The sequence below is a fragment of the Otolemur garnettii genome, unplaced genomic scaffold, assembly GCF_000181295.1.
Source record: "Otolemur garnettii isolate 467f Iridium unplaced genomic scaffold, OtoGar3 scaffold00053, whole genome shotgun sequence".
Classification (NCBI taxonomy): Eukaryota; Metazoa; Chordata; class Mammalia; order Primates; family Galagidae; genus Otolemur; species Otolemur garnettii.
In genome coordinates this window covers 10,418,696-10,438,837 of record NW_003852448.1, presented here as the reverse complement: position 1 = coordinate 10,438,837, position 20,142 = coordinate 10,418,696, and the positions used below count along the sequence as shown (strand labels likewise).

The following is a 20,142-nucleotide window of genomic DNA, read 5'->3' as shown; positions in this document are numbered from 1 at the left end:
AATTCAGAGAATCATGAAGTAAAAAAGCAAGAAGGACATGAGCCAAGTCCGTGCCCCGCGTTGCACAGTGGGAAAGGAGGAAAGGCAGCCTGGAGAGAGCCGCGGAGGTGGAGTAGGATGAGACCTCCTCGCTCAGGGACTGTGCGCACCGCACTCGGCCAGCTCTGTCTCACAGCCACACCTCCCTGGCTGGGACACCAGAGTCTGGAAAGTCCCACGGGAGGGGCCGCGTTCTCTGGGTCCTGAGCAGTGGGCATCTGATGATGCTTCAGACGCAGGTGCTTCAGATGAGGCGACCCTCAGCCCCCACCTCTATGTGCACTAGACAACACCTATCTCACCAGCCTCATAGGGCTGTCACCACCCCCTGCGGATTTGCAGGCCTGATGTTACTTCACAGAGGGAACCGCTAACCTAGTGGGAGGCAGGAGGCGGAAGGCGGGAGAAGCAGGCCTGAGTCTGTCTTCACATGGCCACATTATGAGCCAGGCTGTGACAGAATCAGTGTCGTCACATGTGGGTTATGCCGTTACCTCCAAAACCCCCCAGGGTGCAAAATAAATGACTTAGCGACGCATTTTCCTCAACCTAAATAGTACAGAGACAGAGGGTAGAAGTTACTTTTCTTCTGAAGCAAAGGTTTAACGGAAAAACAATTTGTTTCAACAAATATGTTCAGCAACCTTTTGTTTATTTTTTTTTTTGTCTATTTGCTTAAACAAAGATTTATCTGTTCTTGTAAGTATAAGAAGCTATATACAAAAATGTTTTTCCTTGGGTCATGATTCTGAACATTGATATAACTGCACAGGATGACAGAACAGCAGGTGGAGGAAGCTGTGCTGAGTTGCCAGTGTCCGTCGGCTCCACCAGGGTCTTCAGGGCAGGGATCCCGCTGCCTCCCGTCTGCGGCCGGTCAGCCTCCCCGGCCTCCTGAGCAGGCTGCATCCAGCCCCTCTCCTGTCCTCGCCGGTCAACCTGTACAACCATATCTTACAAGGAAACTATCGGAAAAGTCCCTGATTTGCCTTCTCTTTTTTTCTTGTAGAAGTCAGGATAAAACACGGATTATTAAGCTTCCTGAAGCTAGATTTACAGTAATTAATGTGTGATTCTAGTGCTACTGAGAATAGGGATATGATATAAGACATGAAAAAAAGGGGTGCAAGATTCTTGCTAATAGATGAAGGCTAATAGGAAGATAAGCCCACTTATGAAAACCCAGTACTGACTGCAAGTCTGTGAGCGGAGATGGTCACACAGCGGGGACAACTGCTGGAACCTTTACACACCACATAGAGAAATTACAGTCATTTCTTGAACCAGTTGAGACCAGGAGAAATTGATCAGGTGGGATAAAGTTGTCTCAGGTGAAATTAACTTTCACCTAATCAAGGAATAGAAAAACTTTTTAAAAATCCCCAAACCCATGTGTGTATGATTTATTTTAATTTGTATTCTTCTTCCTTTTTTATTTGTTTGGATAGGAAAACAATTGAAATGAAAAACTTACATTCACATATTTGAAAAATACTTACTGAGCACTTAGTATGGACAGGGCTGTTTATTAGTGACCAAAAGCAAAACCTCAGCCCTGCTGGATCTTAAACGCAAGTGGGAGAAGACAAAGAAAACAATAAATAAGACAGGAAATAATACATCAGCCAGTAATCAATGCAAGTAAATAAATAGAACCGAGTACAGAAAAGGGGGGGGGAGGAAAGATATTATTTTAGGTAGATTATTAAGAGAAACACAGACTCATAAGGTGACATTTCAGCAACATCTAAAGCAGTGGTTCTCAACCTCCCTCATGCCACAGCCCTTTAATACAGTCACTGGGGGTCTCGACCCACAGATTGAGAACTGCTGATTTAAAGGAAGAAATTGAGAGATCCTGTAGGTAGAAGGGGGTGAGGAATCCAAGTGGAAAAACTAGCAATTGCCAAGCCCTCAAGTGAGAATGTGCTTGGGTGTTTGAGGAAGAGGAAGGTGAGCCGATAGACTGGCTCAGTAAAAGTCCTGACCCGGGAAACAGTTCAGTGATACAGAGTTTATTCTCAATACAAAGCAGGGCACTGAATCCAGGCAGATTATAAAAATGATTAATAATTGGAATCAGAGAGGCAGGTGATTTCGATAGACTTTGGAGTTTGCTTCTAATAGGCAATAATAAAATTATTCATCCAGAGTTCCAAGACAACAGTAACTGAACAGGTCCAAACGGTACATGTGCATATTGTATAATGTGTGATATTCATGAGGATCAAACGGAAAGCAGTTGCCTTACTAGGGCCAAAAATAAAGTGCTGAATGACATAACATGAAGGGCTTTGGAGAATCTCATTTAATAACAGCAGGTTAATCAACAGGCTGCTAAAATGAGTTTTGGTTAAATACATTCAAGGAAAACATTATCCTGTGTGTCAGTGTCCAATTCCTTTGTTGGCAGGGAAAAAAGAAGAATAAGGGCAAATTTTAGTGATTTCTCTGTTTAACTGTGCCCCTTTTCCCCACTTGAAAAATCTGCCACTTGTCACTGAATTCTTTGTCATCTTACTGCTCTTCTGTAAGATTGGAGGACTTTGAATTTGTGCCACTTTTATTAACTGCTTCTGCCGTAGAGAAAGGCTTTAGCATCTTAGTTTCCTGGGAGGAAGACCTGGTAATGGATGAATACTGTGCGGCTCCACCAGGCTGATGTCTTACAAACCAGTGAGGATTTCTGCCCCTGCTGGGCTGCAGACGTGATAGGCGACCTTGGGTTTTGTGCGACATAAGCAACGTCTTGCTCTGCTGCTGAAGGACGGTTGCGGTTTTCCAGATAACACATCACTGTTATCACTTGCAAGTCACAAGTATAATAGGATTTATAGGGTTAAAGTCAAGGATAATTATTTTAATGTCAGCAATTTTCTTCTTTCTTTCTTGTTAATTAGTAGAAAGGAAAGGAACCAGTTCAAAAAGCCTGGGCATTAAGGCCCACCCTTCCCCTGGGTCCTTTTCACAGCTCCCCTGGTCACGTCTTTTTCAGACTGGTTTAGAGAAAGCAAACTCAGCCTGAGATGGTCTCCGGGGCAGCGTTTCTGTGTGGTCAGTCCAGGCCCTCGCATCTTAGGAAGAAGTCGTGAGCATCATGCTAGTGACCGTAGTTACTGATCAGTATTGGTCCAATCCTCAGAGCGTTTGTCTTTACTTCTTTTCAACTTCTTTTACTTTTGCTTTTCATAGTGTTCAGAATCCCACTAACTAGCAGAATCCACACTTTCTCCCTGGTCACCTGGTGGCTGCTCTGTCCCTCTCCTTAGGCTCGGGTGACTTGTCTGTTCTGGTCACTCACATTTGCTCCCTTACATCCTCATCACTTTGACCTCCAGAACCCGAACACAAGAATCACGAATCTGCCCTTCCTCTGATCGTCTAGTCCTCAAATCCAAGGACACCAACCAAGCTTTACCCTTCACCTGTCACTTTCACTTCTCACTCTAGGACTGGGCTAGAAGCTGGAGGTACAGAATCAGTCCCGGGAGAGCTCCCTGCCAGCGAGAAGACGAATAGAGAACGTAATTACAGGGCAATGCAGTGAGTGTGGCGACTTAGTTCCCCATAGACTGAGGCTGAGCTACGGGGGCAAAAAGAGGGGGTTAACCCAACTGAGTGGGGAAAAAGAATGAGAGCAGATTTCAGAGGTGTAAGCCTTCTTCTCACCACGTCCCCTGGACTCTCCCCTGCTGTCCTTAGTCTGTCTTTTCCTCTTGTGTCATGACATCCCAAGAGACAAACCCTTAATCTGGCCACGAGCCCTATTGCTCATTTCCATATCCCCATGTCACAGGACTTCTGTAGCAGAATGCTGCTGACATTTGGGGTGAGGCTGTTCCTGCTGTGTGAGACTGTCACTCACATTGTGAGGCCCTTGGCCCTGGGGCCCAGGGCACTAAGTACCAGCAGCCTCTTACACATGTCTCTGACTCTCACCTGCAGACATGAAACCAGCCTCAGCCTTGGTCCGTAGTAGCCTCAAATTCCCTCTCTCTACCATTAAACTGAACGTTTTCCCCTATAACTAGCATTCTCCTTTGAAACCGAAATTTCTTTCAAATGTCCAGCCTAAATCGAAAAGCCCAGGAATCACAGGTGGGCCACCGTCAGGTCACCGCCTCCTACTGCTTTCCTTTTACAGTTTGTTTCACTTCTGTCTGGGTGAGGCAGGGCTCCAAGTGCATGACACGCCAAGTCTTTATCACCTCATTTGTGGAATAGTGGCTCTATTTCCAGTTTTCTTTCCCTCCCTTGACCATGCCTCTGCCTTTGCAAAACCCACAGTGACAGACTTCTACTCAGGATTAAGGCCAAATAGACATAACAAAAACTCTCCCCCAGAATCATTTAAAACTGCATTTTAAATATTTCTTAAAATCCCTCTAAATGTATGCTTGATCTTACAAGAAAGGCAGGAAGATCTTCAGAGCCCTAAAACAAAGCAAAACCATGAAAAATAAGCCTAAGTGAGGGCTGAAGCCAGCTCTGATCTACAGGCCGCTGCCAGTTCCCTGTGACCTGTAGCTTCAGTTTTAGCCACTGTGTGTGTGGGGGGGGGGGAAGGGTCCACACCAAGAGATGAGTTCCATCAAATATCTTTTTATGGAAAACAGAATCCAAGAAGTCAGATGCTCATTGAAAAACAAAACTAAATGAAAAACTAAAAACCCACTCTGTAAAAGAAGATAGCAGAGGAACCTTGGCTCAGAGTAAAAAGAAAAAGAAATTATATATTGAAGTTGTGTAACAAAAAGCCAGTTTTGATGCATGTTCACAGCATAATTCCATACTGTTTGGATGGCTGAAAAAATTTCTAGCTGGAAATACATTTTAAGCAAGTCCCAGATTGGTAGTGTCCCCATGTATCTGAAAAAAGCAAATGCTATCTGAGAAGAACATACCTTTAGCTGGACCTCAAAGGATTCCCACAGATATGTTTTCCCCATGATATTAGGGAAAAAATTATGAAACTTATGGAGAAACAAGATTCCATAATTGCGAACCAAAAGAAATAACTAGTAGCATTTCAGTCCTTTGAAAACTTCAGGTATGGAACTTATTGAACTGAAAATTTTTTAAGAGATGATTGCTTATGACTGTCATAAGCAGTTACAAACCTTCACCTGCTGTCTTATTTATGCTAAATTAGTTATTAATTTAATAGCAACTCTGTTTTAAATATGATATACAAATAAGCTTCCTTTAGCACAAAATTCAAATTAGTGAAATCTAACCATGAGACCAAGTGTACATCAAGAACATCTAACTGTTGCTTTTTAATAAGCTATACATTTCTGGAAAGCAGAAGTAACTTATGCTAACTCATTCTGTGTGGCAATCGTCATGGTGCATCATATGCAGGCTGGGAAAAAAGAGGGTAATTGAAGGTATGATAAGGGAAGACACTATCAAAAGTAATGAGTAGTATTTGGAAAATAACCAAATAAAAGTTATAGAAGAAAAATGGTCAGTAAACATAAAAAAAATGCTCAGAATGGAATTTATTTTAAAATCCCCAAACAATAGATACTAGCATGGATCAGGAGAAAGGACTGCTTCTACATTCTTGGAGGGGCTGCAAATTAGCCCAACTGCCATGGAAAACACTATGTATTAGACCATTTGATCCAGAAATTCCACTACTGGGTATTTACCCAAAAAGGCACCTGCACTCAAGTATGTATTGCAGCACAATTCATAGTTGCAAAGATGTGGAATCAGCCCAAATGACAATCAGTTCAGGAGTGGATTAACAAAATGTGGTATACATATCATGGAGTACTCCTCACCCATATAAAAAGGACAAATCCTACCTTTTGCAGCTTATTTGGAAGGCATTGGAGATAATTATCCTAAGTGAAGTATTTCAAGAATAGAAAAACAAACACCACATGTGCTCACTAATAAATTAGAACTAACTGATGAGCACACAGAGAGAGAGAGGTAAAACTCAAAGGGAAAACAAGTAGAAGAGAAGGGAAGTAGGAAGGAGAATTAACAAACGTAACGGGTACTATGAACACCGTTTGGGTGACAGGCGCACCTGTGTATAGCCAGGACTCAAGCACTACAAACATGATCCATGTAACCTAAAACATTTGGACCTCCTTAATATTTTGAAATAAACATTAAAGATAAATAACTTCTCAAAAAATTACAGAAATAAAGACATGATGGATAAAATTCAAAGTTTAATGGTGGAGTCAAATGGTAGTCTCTCCCTACCTGAAGTAAGAATAGTGAAATGGAAAACAGATTCTAGATGACTTTCCAAAAGGGACGTATTAGTTTGCAATCCCACCAACAGTGTAGAAGTGTTCCCTTTTCTCCACAACCATGCCAGCATCTGTGATTTTGGGATTTTGTGATATGGGCTAATCTTAATGGTGCTAGATGATATCTCAAAGTAGTTTTGATTTGCATTTCTCTGATGATTAAGGATGGTTACCTCCTTCATGTTTACATAGGTGGAGCTGGAGAATATTCTTCTTAGCAAAGTATCTCAAAAATGGAAGAAAAAGTATTCAATGTGCTCAACCCTATTATGAAACTAATTTATAGCTTTCATAGGAAAGCTATAACCCAATTTTAGCCCAAGAATACGGGGAAAGGGGAGAGGGAGGGGAGGGGAGGGGGGGATGGGTGATGGGAGAGTGATTGATTGGATCATGTCTATGGTTTATCCTATGGGGGTACATGTGAGTCTTTCTAAATGTAGAATATAAATGTCTTAACTCAATAACTAAAATGACATGAAGGCTATGTTAACCAGTTGGATGAAAGTGTTTCAAACTGTACACAGAAACAATACACTGTACCCCATGATAGCATTAATGTACACAGCTATGATTTAATAAAAAGAAAATAGATTCTAAAGAAAATTTCTAGAAATCAGCCCAGTAAGACAAAGAGTTGTTAAATATGAATAAGAGATTAAAGCAAGGAGATTAGATGGAGACCACACAACCCACCTCTAATAGGAGAGCAGAGAAAGGAGAGAGAGCAGCTAAGGCCACACTTGAGTGAATAATGCCTAAGACTTCACCAGAATGAAAGAAACATTCAGATTAAGAAGTCGCAGAGGATGTAAACAAGAATGAAAGAAAGCCCCATCTAGACAGAGAGAAAATACAGATTACTTACAAAGAATGGAGATTAAACTAAACATTGGCTCATCAGTAGATGACCTATTCTTGTCTCTTTAATGCTGCTCAGAATTACAGACTCCCATTTAATCTGTCACTTCAATTTCATCCAAATTAATAAAATCTAATTTATTTAAATAGGATTTAAAATTGTTTGATTCAACTGCATCAAATTCTGCTCAGCAAAATCAGTCCCTGATTGAAATCTATTAAGTGCAATTCAATAAAATAAATTTAAATATGCAGTGTCATTAATTTTTAATTAACGTTTCAGTTCAGGCCCATTTTGATCCAAACTTCAATTCTATGTTTCTAAATTTGGTCCCTATTCAAATCAATAAAATATAGCAAAATCCAATGTCATTCTAAAAAATACAACCTAAAGCTAATCAGCTGCATTTATTTCTATTCACCCCTAATCAAATGATTTTAGTGACATTCATTTACACAGAAAATGTTCACCTTTAACTACCAAATTGAATGTTTATATTAGAACTTCAAAATGATGAGTTTTGACCATGCTTTCATTACTATCTATAGTATGAACACCACAGGATTTGGGGAGATTGATTCTTTGGTCTTTATATTAACATAAAATCACATAGAGTTAGATGGTTAGGCAGCAAAAGAGAATATTGCTATGCAGTTAATAGGCTGATTTCTCAAAAATCATAGATAATTTGAGATGATAGGCTTTTGTATCTATGAAAATAACAAGATATATAATTTTTTAATTTTATGTTTTAAATTCTCGATTTAAAGAGATGATAGCATTTTGAGACAGAATCATGGTTATTAAACTGCAAAAAAGCAAGGTTATGGTGACTATATTATCCAGAAAAGAATAACTTGGAATTACATGGAAGTTGCTGTAATAAACACTTCTTTGTATCTTCCCCAGAAAACAAGCTCCTGGGTTGGTATCCCAGTGGGCCTCTCTGCTTCTTTATCGATGCTCCCTAGTGTCCAGTGAACTAAACCCAGCACTGTCCTTTGCCCAGGTCAGTGTATGGCGGACTGGTTGAATGACAAGGACCCCTAGGGCATTAGTGACTGAGTTCTGAGCTTTTCCTCTGACATTCTAATTCTACAGGGAAGGGAGTCTATACTGCTTGCAAGAGCCTCAAGTGAATCTTGAGTAAGTTGCAGACCCTTCCCTGTATTCACCTCCTACCAGTGGGGAAAAAATAAAGAAACAGAAGTGGTCTCCACAGCTTCTACTCCCAGACTTTGTCTTCCAAGCAGATTCTGCAACTTGGGCTACCAGAGTCCAGATCTGGGAAGTGATTGTAGAAGGACAGATCCTCCATATTAAGAAGAGAAGCTGTGTTGAAGCCAGAGAATTCCAGGACTTGAGTCCTGTCACCATTTCTAACCCCTGGGGAGGGTGGCTATGAGCTTTAACTGTAAGCCTCTAGACCTCTTGGACTGTAAACATCCCATTACTGAAAGAAAGGGGAATTCTGGTCTTCTTCATTTCAGAATTACAGCCCTTAGATTACTCGGAGGATTTTGTAGTATCGGATTTCCTCTCTGCTCCACCCCAGCCTGGAGCTTATTCTAAAGGCCCTTGGCCTTCTGCCTTGTCTAGATCATTTATATTGGAAGAAAGGTTCTCACAGGTGTAAGGCTGCTTTGCATATCCAGTCCAGAATTACACCAGTTAAGGATGTCTTCCCTTAGTAAGCATATTATCGCCATTCATAACTTGATTTGGATTGTTAAAGCCAGAGCAGAGTGGTCAGCTGAAATTAAGGGAGGAAGAAGTGAAAGATTTTTCAGAGCACCGAGACCCTTAGGAAGGGAATCCTGCCCCGCAAAGAGCTTCAAACAGCAGAGCCTGGCGGAGCCGCAAAGGAGCCGCCAGCAGGGGTCCAGAGCACACAGAGCAGAGTCTGTTTCTGCTGCTTGAACCTGTTCTGCTTCCCCTGCTAAAAAGCCCCCTGTGACTCTTTCACAGAATTTGTATGAATAGATAAGATAGCAGTATAGATGTAATAAAACTAGGTTTCATCAAGCTAAAAGGATGCTTTCAGAAGTGGGTGGAATGAAGCTAATTAAACGTCCCAGTGACCATTCTGGATTTTATCTTGGTGCCAGGATAATATTTGTTTAAGCAGCCAATTAAGTTGCCTGGTGGAGCCCAGAAGTTCCAAAGAACACATTTTGAAAACCACAGATACATATTACATTTTCATCAAGCGGCCCGTGCATTTCCCCTTGTGCCTCTGAAACAACTTGTTACTGCTGGAAATGACAGAGAGCTATTGGTTTCTTTGAGTCCTGCAAAACAAGCAGTTGCTTTTCTTTCTCCCTTTCCCAGTTTAATCATCCAAACCGTGATAAACCATTCACCATAATAAAATTTGATCTGAAGTGAGTGCAAACAGCATGGCACTTACCTGTAGTTCAGTCCATATTTAGCTGCTTTAATACAATATGCTTTGTTTTGATAATTTAGCTGCTACTTAGCACATGGTTCATTCATCGTTATCTAATCCTCTTGCAGTGAGTGCACCTGCTTAAAATAGTTAACTAAAACCTTCATATTCTGAAGTTCTTCAACAGTTCTCAGCCTATGGGTCGCTACCCACAGGAACTATATTAAAGGGCCACGGCATTGGGAAGGTTGAGAACCACTAAACTCTTAGACCTAGGTAATTGAATTATTTCTTTTCACCATTTCTCACCCTTGTCTTTAGAAAAAAGTCTTTTCATTTTTATTGCCTTTAACTGCTTTTCCCCAAAGCCAATTAACAGGTAAATAATGATTTGTCAAGCAGAAAGTAGCCCCACATTAGCATAGCGCTGGAATAAGGAATTCTTTGCTCAGAGTAAATCGAACCCTTCTCCTCCTGCTGAATAGAAAATATACAACAAAATTAATAATTCCTCTCAGTGACTGTGATTTAACCAAATTAGCCAGTGCTAATAACAAAGGCTACAATTTGCTTTTTCCCTGGAAAATTTGTTTATCTTACTGCGATTCTTCTGTGTGAGGCAGATGTGCAGACAGCTAAGTTAAGCATTTTACGCTGTTTAGCTGCTTTTCCTCGGAAGGAAAACGGAATAATAGCAGTTTTGCACCAGCCTAACTGGAGCATTAGTTATAGAAAATCTAGAACACTGTGACTTGGAAAAGGGCGGGGCCCAAGAGGAGAATCTAGGAAACGAGGCTGTTCCCACCTGGTCACAAGCACGTCACCTCCAGGTGTGTGCCCTCCGTGCAGACAGAGCTGATGTCATGGCTGATCAAACCCTGATCTCAAACTCTCACTAGATCTCACATCTAGTGAGAAAGAGCCCTCTAGGCTGAGCTGAGGGTCTGTCGTGTGAGAGTAGCTCAGAGACTGGACCCTAGGCAGCGCCCACTGCCCAGACAACTTGACAATGAGACTTTCTTTCCTGGCTTCTGGGTACTCCTCAAGATGCCCTTGGAAGTCAGCTGACTCCCTTCCTCTCCACTTACTCAGCAACACTTTCCTCATCATCCAGGACAGGGCTTCTCAACCTTCCTAATGCTGCGGCCCTTTAATACAGTTCCTGTGGGTCGTGACCCACAGGTTGAGAACCGCTGATCCAGAAGGTGAGGCTGATTGCTACCTTGTGCCTTTTCCTGAAACTGTTCTGGTTTTTACAAAGAATACTCAGCTACACACAGCTTCTCTGGTTTGTGCACATTGCCATCACAGTCCGTAATGAACATATAACGTGGTGTTAGCTTGTTTCTGCCGGTCGCTGTAAGGAATTATTAGAAATGGGGCTGAGATCCTGAGATACATACTCTTTCATCGTCTGAAGTACAAGCGGGACAAAGGAGCTTTCTGCAGACAAATTACCTTCATTATATAACGAATTAACTTTATTTGCACAGGTATCTGATTTGTCTCTTCTCCTCTACCAAGTGAGCAGCACCCCCTAGTTTCCAAAAACAATGATATTAACCAAAATTTCCTTGGAGAGGAAGCATTTAGCATTAGGTCAACTTAAAAAAATGCAATCCAATAAATGGATCTGATACCAGTCTGGGCAGTGTTTCTGCCTTTTCAGGATCAGGGTGTGGTCTGGTGGCCTCAAGGGCAAGGTCAGCCAGCATGGTCCACCTGCATCTTCGACCTGTAACAAAACTAGAGATGAATCAGCAGAGTAGTTCAGCTTAGGGCCAAATGACCTAAACATTTCTTTGGGGGCTCAGATGATGTAGTTTGCAAAAATGGGATCTTTCAATCCTTATTTTTTTTTTAACTCTGGACTGTATTAAAACCAAACACATCTATTACTAGCTGTGGTTTCCACAGTGGAAAACATCAGAAGTTGGATGATTTACCCTTTACATTGATAGAAAGAGAAAAGAGAAATAAAATGACTTGAAGGTGGGAAGCTGGGCCCAGGCACAGGTGGGCAGAGGACACCGCGGCAGCGTAGCCCTTCCTCCAAGAGCTGTCTTCCATCTCCTTTTGGAACAGAGCACTGGAATCTCTCTCAGTATTTGCCAGATCAAGTCAAGTATATTTTTAAAATTTGGATGCTATAAAGAACTATGCCAAAGGAAAACCCTAGCTTTTCCAAGTTAAGTGAATATACTGAAAAATCTAGAAATTTGAATGGAATAGGAGGATACTTGGATAATTCGTTTCCAAATTCAGAAGACCTATTCATTCATTGTGTCAAACCCAAGCTCCAGGCCCAGCACATTTTCAGTGACTTTAAACTGCCCACCTTTTAACAAAATTGTGCTTAAGGAAAACTATTAGAATATCTGAGAAGGTGCCATAGTATTTTTTACCCAATTCCAAAGTGGCCCTTTCTTTCTTTTATTGCATTATTTGTTTAGAAGTTGTAACTGTTCTGGTGATAACTTTATGAGTAGAAGACTTCTTTCTCATCTTTATTTCTGGGCACTCACACAGATACAGTGCACGCTTCACATCTGGAAAGGGTGGATGAGTTGTTGAGATGTAATTTTAACCCAAACCCCTGGAGACTGTAGTGACCAGCCTTTCCGGCTTACTGGCTGGCACAACCTCCATTAGATTTTATTCCTTCTCCAGCTTCCTGCAAGAGTCCCCTGTTCTCTTAGCATAACGTTCTCAAGGTCACCCATGTTATCACTATTACAGAATTTCCTTCTTCTTGAAGGCTGGATAATATTGTACTGTATCACACAGCACATGATTCCTCTTGTATGGGGTATTCAAAGTAGTCACCAGGGGCTGGGCACAGGGGAAATGGACAGTTGCTTAATGGGCATAACATCTTCAGTTAAACAAGAAAAATAAGTTGTGGAACCTGCCATGACAACATACCCGTGATTAACAGTACACTTAATAATGTCACGAGGGTGGATTTCCTGTTTTCCTGTTAAGTATCACCACACTAAAAGGAAATTTAAGATACAAAAGAGTCGTCTGGTGTCGGGGCCTCCCCGTTCACTCCTTCCCTTCCCTTCTCCACCTGCTGCTTCCAGGCCTTTCTTTCCATTCACCCAAAACTCCTCTCAACAAAGTATCCTGAGACCTTCTAGCTGACAAAGTAGTGGACTTCACCAGGAAGTCTGACAACGCCGGTCCCTCTGCTTTGGGGGGACCCCCCCTCCTGTTGGTCCCACCCTGGCAGCTGCCTCCTTTGTTGAACTCCACTGTGCTCATATTCTGTGGTCCTCTCGTGCTGCTTTTGAAATACTATTAACGATCTGAAAGATGCCGGAACTATCTCTCCAGCTTCTGATATGTTCTAGTTTGATCCAATGGTCCTAAGATGGATTTTCAGCTCTGAAAATGCTCCTGAGATCCAGACAGCCAGTTGCCTATTTTATGTATCAAGCTCACCACCTTTCCTTGGACGCCCCCTACACCTCTGGAGCTCTATGTCCTCCCCTGGGTCACCCGCCAGAAGCCTGGGATCCCAACAGTGCCAAGCCCCTTCCATCCCCTGCACCTTCCTGTTTTCTTTCCTTTCCATTTCTGCTACTATTTTATTATTTCTCTCCTGTATTAACATAGGTGCACCACATCTGGCCTCCTTGACGTCATCCCTCAGAAATCCACCTTTCATCTTCTTGATCTTGTAAAGCACAAATCTGATCGTGATAATTTCCTACTTAAAATCTTTTAATGGCTACCTAATATGTTTAAGATAAAGCTCAAACTTCTTAAGTTGGGGGAAAAATAAGCGTTAAGAAGCAAAAATAAACTCATGCAGAATAAGGTGTTTGGACAAAGGTGTTTCCCATTACGACCTTCATCTACTGCCTGCTGCTACCGGCTGACGTCCCTTCAGCCCTGTGTTACTGCAGGTGCACAGCTCCTACCCGTCTTCCGTAGAGCACTTTACCTCTCTGTCCTGTACACTGCGCTCACTGTGCGTACCAGCTCGTGCCTTCATGCCTCTCTAACATCATTCCTCTGGGTAATGCCCACTCTACCTTCAAGAATAGCTCACGATTTGACTCGCCTGGGAAACCTCCCCTTGTGCCCTCCACCCACCCGCCTCTGTGTTCATAATATTGATTGAACTGTACTTTAATCTGTGTCTCTCCTGCCATTTTCCTGCTGCGTTTCTTACTGTGTTTGGCACACAGTGGGAACTGATGGATATTTGACATTTGGATGCAGGAAGGAATGAGTGAATATAAGGCCAAATAATTAAGGAAAGTAAATCAGATAAAGAACACTGTGCATCAAGTTGTGTAAGGTAATGTCAGATTTCTGGCTTGGGGGCTACGCTGCTGTGTGATTCAAAGAATTGCTTAACTTTTCCAGACCTAAGTTTCCTAATCCATAAAATTGTTAGGTCATGCTTTGTAATAGGGAAAGTCTCCGCCCACCTCTAGTTCTAAGATCTCCGTGACCCGGTCACCGGAGGTCACGCAGTGAACTGTGTATTATAGAGTCAATTCGTAGCCTATGACCACCATCCCCCTTTGATGTTGTTTATTAAATGTTTCAGTTATCAGAATGCATTTACTTTTAAGCAAGCTGCATGGTGTTCTGCCTATGGGAGAATATTATCCTAGGGGAGTGGGTGCAAACGGGGCATCCCCATGGCTGAACCCAGGTCTGTTGGTAAACGTGCCTTTCCCCTCTCTCTAGATGGAAGCCCCTACACGTGGTGGGTTGGCAAAGCCAACGAGAAGCATTACTACTGGGGGGGCTCCGGGCCCGGCATCCAGAAGTGCGCGTGCGGCATCGAGCGCAACTGCACAGACCCCAAGTTCTACTGCAACTGCGACGCCGACTACAAGCAGTGGTGAGTGCCGGCGGCAGGGGGTGGTGGGAAAGGGCCGCCGGGATAACGAGATAATCGGTAGGGAAGCTGGGGGACTAACCCAGCCGACAACAGTCAGGCCGTACTGAGAAGTGTAAGAGGTCAAGGCGGCCAGGGTAGGCATTTAGAGGCAGACTGACACACAGCTGACGTGTTCATATTTTATTCAGAGAGGAAAATAGCCAAGTTGTGCACAACGATTTGCACGATAAAATACGCTGCATAACAAGACTGGCGTGCAGGGCGGGCGGGGCAGGGTGCAGCGACCTTCTTCCACGTGTTCGCTTTGAGTATCCGGATTAGAAGAAAGAAGGGGGGAAGGGAGAAAATCTGTTTTTGCTCTTTTCTTCAAAAAGTCCTTGCCTGTCTACTTTTCTTTCAAACCTGGAGTTGTTTATAACTGCGATAGAAATCAGTTGAGGAAAGATCTATTTGGGGTTTCTTCCATCCGTCTGCTGGCTTTTGTCCCACTTCACAGAGAATGGCTGGGTCTGTGTCGGGAACAGTCAAGATAACATCAGCTGTCACTCCTTGTGAAAAGACGGCCCCAGAAGTGCAGGTGGAGGAATAGAAAGCTAAGGGTGGTTCCTTCCAGAAGCGCACACCCAGCGTTGGCTTTGGACCTTTTTAGAAACCTTGAGCAGCCGCTTCCCGCCTCTGGGCATCTGGACACCTGATGTAATCTGCTCACACATTTCCCTCCGTCCCCCCCCCCCACCCCCCGAGTATTATGCTGTTTACAATGACGATTTGCAGGACAAATTCACTCTACCAGTTAACCAAAATCTAACTTTGACAATGGAAAGTTACATGATTTTCAGGTAGTATGTCCACTTATTTTCCAAAGCAAATCACTAAATCTATACATTTCAGTGGTTTAGAATGTGTGTGTGTGTGACACTTGGAAATAGATATCATTATACTGTATTGGTGGGTTATTGCAAAGAAAAAGTCACAATACTCAATTTTTAATTCCATTTCCTTGAAAGATGCATCCGTACGACACAGGCATGCACAATCACACACATCCACGTTCTATACAAAGCTCAGAAGTCGGGGAACCGAGTTGAAGGGCGCCGGCTGTGAAGTTGCTTTTATTCAGTCATCCAGTGGTCATTCATTCAGTGCAGATTGAGTGAATGTGGGTGCCAGGGACACTTCCAGGTGCTGGGAACACAGCCGTGAATGGTAAGAACAGTGATCCCTGCCCTGACTCAGGTTCTCGTCCCCATCTTTCGCTAGTTGTGTGTCACTACTGGAGCCCGCAGACCCCTGGGCCCATTTGTTGTCTGTTCAGAGTTCCTGCCTCTCCCCTTCAAGATGCTTTGGGTGCAGCTTCCCCAGGGGGGAGAGCTGGGGATGCCACCCCAGCTGGCGTATTGCCCAGGCAGCCCAGAGGGGACCACCACCGTCACCAGAGGAGAGGGGAGTCACTTACCACAGAGGAGAGCAGAGGAAACTCTAATGCCTACTTCCAAGTGAAATACATTTTAGGCAGACATCATGCAAAGTGACAGGGACACAGTGACGAACAGAACGTGCTCCTTGTCCTCCAGAGCACAAAAACTAGCTGAAGGAAAAATACACACAAAATAGATACCGTAATCCAGTCAGTGCTCTGAGGAAGACGTGTGCAGGACAGGGTAAAACTAATGGAATAAGGTCTAATACAACTGAAAGAGCACAGGTCAAGAAGGTCACCAGAGAAAGGGGCGTGGCTGGAGAGAAGGAGACTTCCCTGGGCCCCTGTCCCTGAGCCGCGTGTTGGAGGAGTGTGAAGGAGCACGGCCAGTCTGGGGGCTGCCACACAGTGGATCTGGAACGTGGCGTGTGGAAGGAAAGGCTCCACAGAAATGTGGTATCAGAGCGTCCCTCCTCCCCGGGGGATCTTATCTGCCCCATAGATTTTATTAGGAAGAAAGAAGAGAAAGTTCAGAGCACTTCCAAAGAGAGTTGGAAGTAGGTTCTTCTCATAAAGGAGCAGAGGTGAGAGAGACCCCCTTTCTTTGCCCTGTGCAGGTAGCCTTGAGCCAGCACGAGGATCTCACATTGGTCCTGCATGGACACGGAGGGCGTGAGCGGAATGCTGGCTGCCCACGGAGAAGAGGGAAGTAGTGTTTATAGGACCCGATGGTTGTGATCATGGGAGAAAAAAGAGAGGTGTCCGGGCAGGCTCTCCACTAGGCAGCAGGGCTCTCCACAACAGGCTAATGTGTGATAGTTTGAGGGAGGTGAATAGTCAGTTCAGACTTGACAATGTGGAGTTTGCAGCACCAGCGTAACATCCATTTCTAACCCCCAGCAGGCCCCATTATGGGATGACAGGGAAGAAATACGGATTTCAGAGGAGCATTATTTGCCTTTGCAGCCATTTCAGGGAACACACCTGAATTCAGATCGCAGACTAGAAGGCTTATTGCAGACAACCCACTTCACCCTCTCTCACGGGCCTCCCCCTCTAGCGAGCTTTGGTCGGAATTATAACATTTCATAGTCACTCAGGGACTTGGTCACTGCTCATGTCTTGTTCCTTTCTGGCTAAGCAGCCCCTAAAACACCCTCATCCCTTCACTTTGGTAAAGTTTGTTCAACGTTTTATAAGCTAGGCACTATGTTTTGAGCAAACAGAAAAGTATAATGAATATATTTATAATAAATAGCTATTAAAATGATCTATTTAGCACAAGAGAAAAAGCTTTTGGAGATATCTTATTGATCTTTGAATTCATTAGCAACTGGCAAAGGACCACCTGTGTAGATGTTCTAAATATTTTGGTAAAATTGGGTTTGCTTCTAGAGCAACAGTTCTCAACTTGTGGGTCGCGACCCACAGGAACAGTATTAAAGGACCGCAGCATTAGGAAGGTTGAGAACCACTGCTCTAGAGGATGTTCCAACAGGCTCAGGACCAGTGGGGAGAGAACTGAAGCCAGGCCCAGGCCTGCTGCTTTGTGAAGGCTTTTAACCTCTTTGAAACTTAGATTTGTTGTCTGTATAATAAAAAATGAATCTTTTGAGATTGGAGTTTGGGCTTATCTGCTCCATGGATTTTATTTAGGAAGAACAAAGAGAAAGTTTAGAGCACTTTCAAAGAGAGTTGGAAGTAGGTCCCTCTCGTGAAGGGGCAAAGGTCAGAGAGACCATCTTTCTTTCCCCTGTGTAAATTTTTTGAGAATTAAATAGAGTGGAGGATGTAAGAACCATTTATAAATTGTGTTTTATGGGATACATCATTATTTGATGTTTTTAATTATATAATTCTTATTGCAATTCTTAATGATTCCAAAGGAATCTTAATAAATGAAAACAGATTCTGCAAAGTGAGTCCATTCATCTCCTGACCTGCTAGACAGCAGACCTCATGTTGACTTCCACAACATCACACAGCAGGTGTCATGCACGGGGCTTTACTGGAAAGTTACAACCAAGGGTCATCAAGAGAAGAGCAGGGACAGGCCCCCAGCCACATCAGTCCTCAGAGAGAGATGCTAGAGCCAGGCTGTTTCGCTCGATGCACCAAGGTGATGTTGCCAGGAAGCCCCTGCCTCTCTTGTTTCCCATAGGGCAAGAATCAGAGAGGGGGAGTGAGGTGTTCTGGGAGCCTGCTGTCCACGGTAGTAATTGGGAGTCTGTCTCGGAGCCTCTCTGAGCAGAAGTGAGGAACACTCCCCCAGCAACCCACAGTGCACTGGCACGAGAACTGCTGTTCCATTCTTCTCACCCAAACACAGAGAAGAGCTGGGAGATTCAGGAAAGGAAAATTCAGCTTAGCTATCCAAGGGAAATTCACATATATTGTTGGGGATCAGGGGTCCCAGTTCCCCAAACCCAGTTGACTTGATTGGATTACTTGGTTGAGCTACAAAGTTCAACCAAGGCTCAGGGAATGGAAAGGAAAAGTGGTGGAAACTAAAAATAAAACTGGAGTGGCTCAGGCAGGGTGGATAGAGAGCAAAAGGAAAAGCAAAGAGAAGGTTTAGAGCATTTCTAAGGAGTTGGAAGAGGGTCCCTCACCTGGAGGAGAAAAGGTGAGAGAGACCCAGACAAAGGTCAGCAGCATATTAAACACTCCACTTGAAAGTGGCTGCAAGTCTTTCATTGGCCTCTCTGCTCTCCAGGCAGTATTGCCCTTTTCTATTGGTCATTGATTGTCTCTTTCTATTGGTCATGGGTTACCTAGGTTACCTCACACCCACATTCCCTGGGCCCTCCAGACTTCCTGGTTCAGCAGGCCAGGTTTTCCTCCCATCAAGCCCCTTTCTTCATGTCCCATTTCCTATATGAAACCACATTTGTTGTAATGCTAGGATGAAAAGGCCTTATTGCATTGCATGCTTTTAGATATGTGTCCAGTTGAAAAAAATTACTTCTTTCAAAAAACTTACCTTAATCACAAAGAACCGCTGGACTAAGACGAACTGAGACCAAAATAGGGACCAAGGACTCTCCTGCCATTTACTCTGTGTGACCTAAGTCAGGGCTTTTGACTTCTTTAAGTTTTCTTGTCAGCAAAATAAAGATAGATAGTTTAGCCCTTCTCCAAGTCATGCAAAGATCTTGGTAAAGCTTCTCACAGCTGTCATAAATGGATATTTAAAATTACACTAGCATATATTATTTTATTGTTATCTGAATATTAATGGAACTCTAGCTAAAATCATCACAGAATTTGTAACTATAGATGCATAAATTAGGGTCCAAAAAAATGTAAATTACTTTCCAAAAATTATGTTGGAAATGAGAAATAGAGACCCAGATCCCCAAACTCTCATACCAGTGTTTTAAAATGATGATCAAGAAAGGTCTCTCACATTGTTTTTATCCTTGTAATGATTTGAGAATTTAACGTTTTGACTGGCAACGTGGAACCATTAAAATTAAAGCTGAAACCGTAGACCATATGTTATATGTTCTTTTTTTTTTCCAAGTACTTGAAAACTTAAATTGAATATTTTTTGTGTTTACGAAAGTACATAAAAATGGAGTATAGTATAAATGAGACTGCAGCTCAGAGCACAGTGGGGTCTCACACCAAAGCTTCCCTGGCCTGGGAGTACTATCACCCTCTAAATAATTGCCTGATTATCTATGCTGTTAGAAGGTTTGCAGTTATTTCTGAAATCAAATGTACTTTAACATTTATGATTTACTATCCACAGCAATAGTAAATATTCCCACCTACGGTGCCAGAATTCTAATTACGCAAACCATGGTCTCAGCTAAGTACCCACTGCTGGGTAATTCCCATATCTTACAGCCTGACTCAATGAGCTAAATCATCACATCTGAAATTAGCAATTCCAAAATGGAATTATCAGTGAAGGAGTGTTATTCATTGCTTGAGTGCCCTTCTCTCATTGTAGAATTTCTGTTTAGTTGTGTCCTGGCCAAGATGAGCTCACACAGGGTGGGGAGTAAGTGAGGTGAAAAGCTGTAAGCAGGGTCTCTGGGTTACAATTAGTTAGCAGTTCCCACCTCAACATTAGAAAGCCAGGCAAATACCACCAGGCTGTGCTCTGTTTCATTGACCCTGAATGGAATTGGCTTGTCTAAAGAGCTTTTTCTTCCTGGGCCAAAAATAATCCATGACCAACGCTTATAGCAGCAGAAAGGAGTTTACCGAAGAATCTCTCCAATGTTTTAAAGCCAAAAGCTTGTATTTGGTTGGGTCAGCTTATTGTTCAAAGAT

The 20,142-nt window shown here is 43.0% G+C and overlaps 1 protein-coding gene across 2 annotated transcripts in view; it reads left to right on the top strand.

Moving 5' to 3' along the window:
- The window catches only part of CNTNAP2 (contactin associated protein like 2), a 1,940,687-nt gene that overhangs the window by 1,477,338 nt on the left and 443,207 nt on the right, over positions 1-20,142 (top strand). For both annotated transcript variants that reach the window (XM_012806491.1, XM_012806492.1), the window contains one exon: positions 14,279-14,435. In XM_012806491.1, coding sequence (XP_012661945.1) covers positions 14,279-14,435 — 157 coding nt within the window. The remainder of the gene's footprint in view (positions 1-14,278; positions 14,436-20,142) is intronic.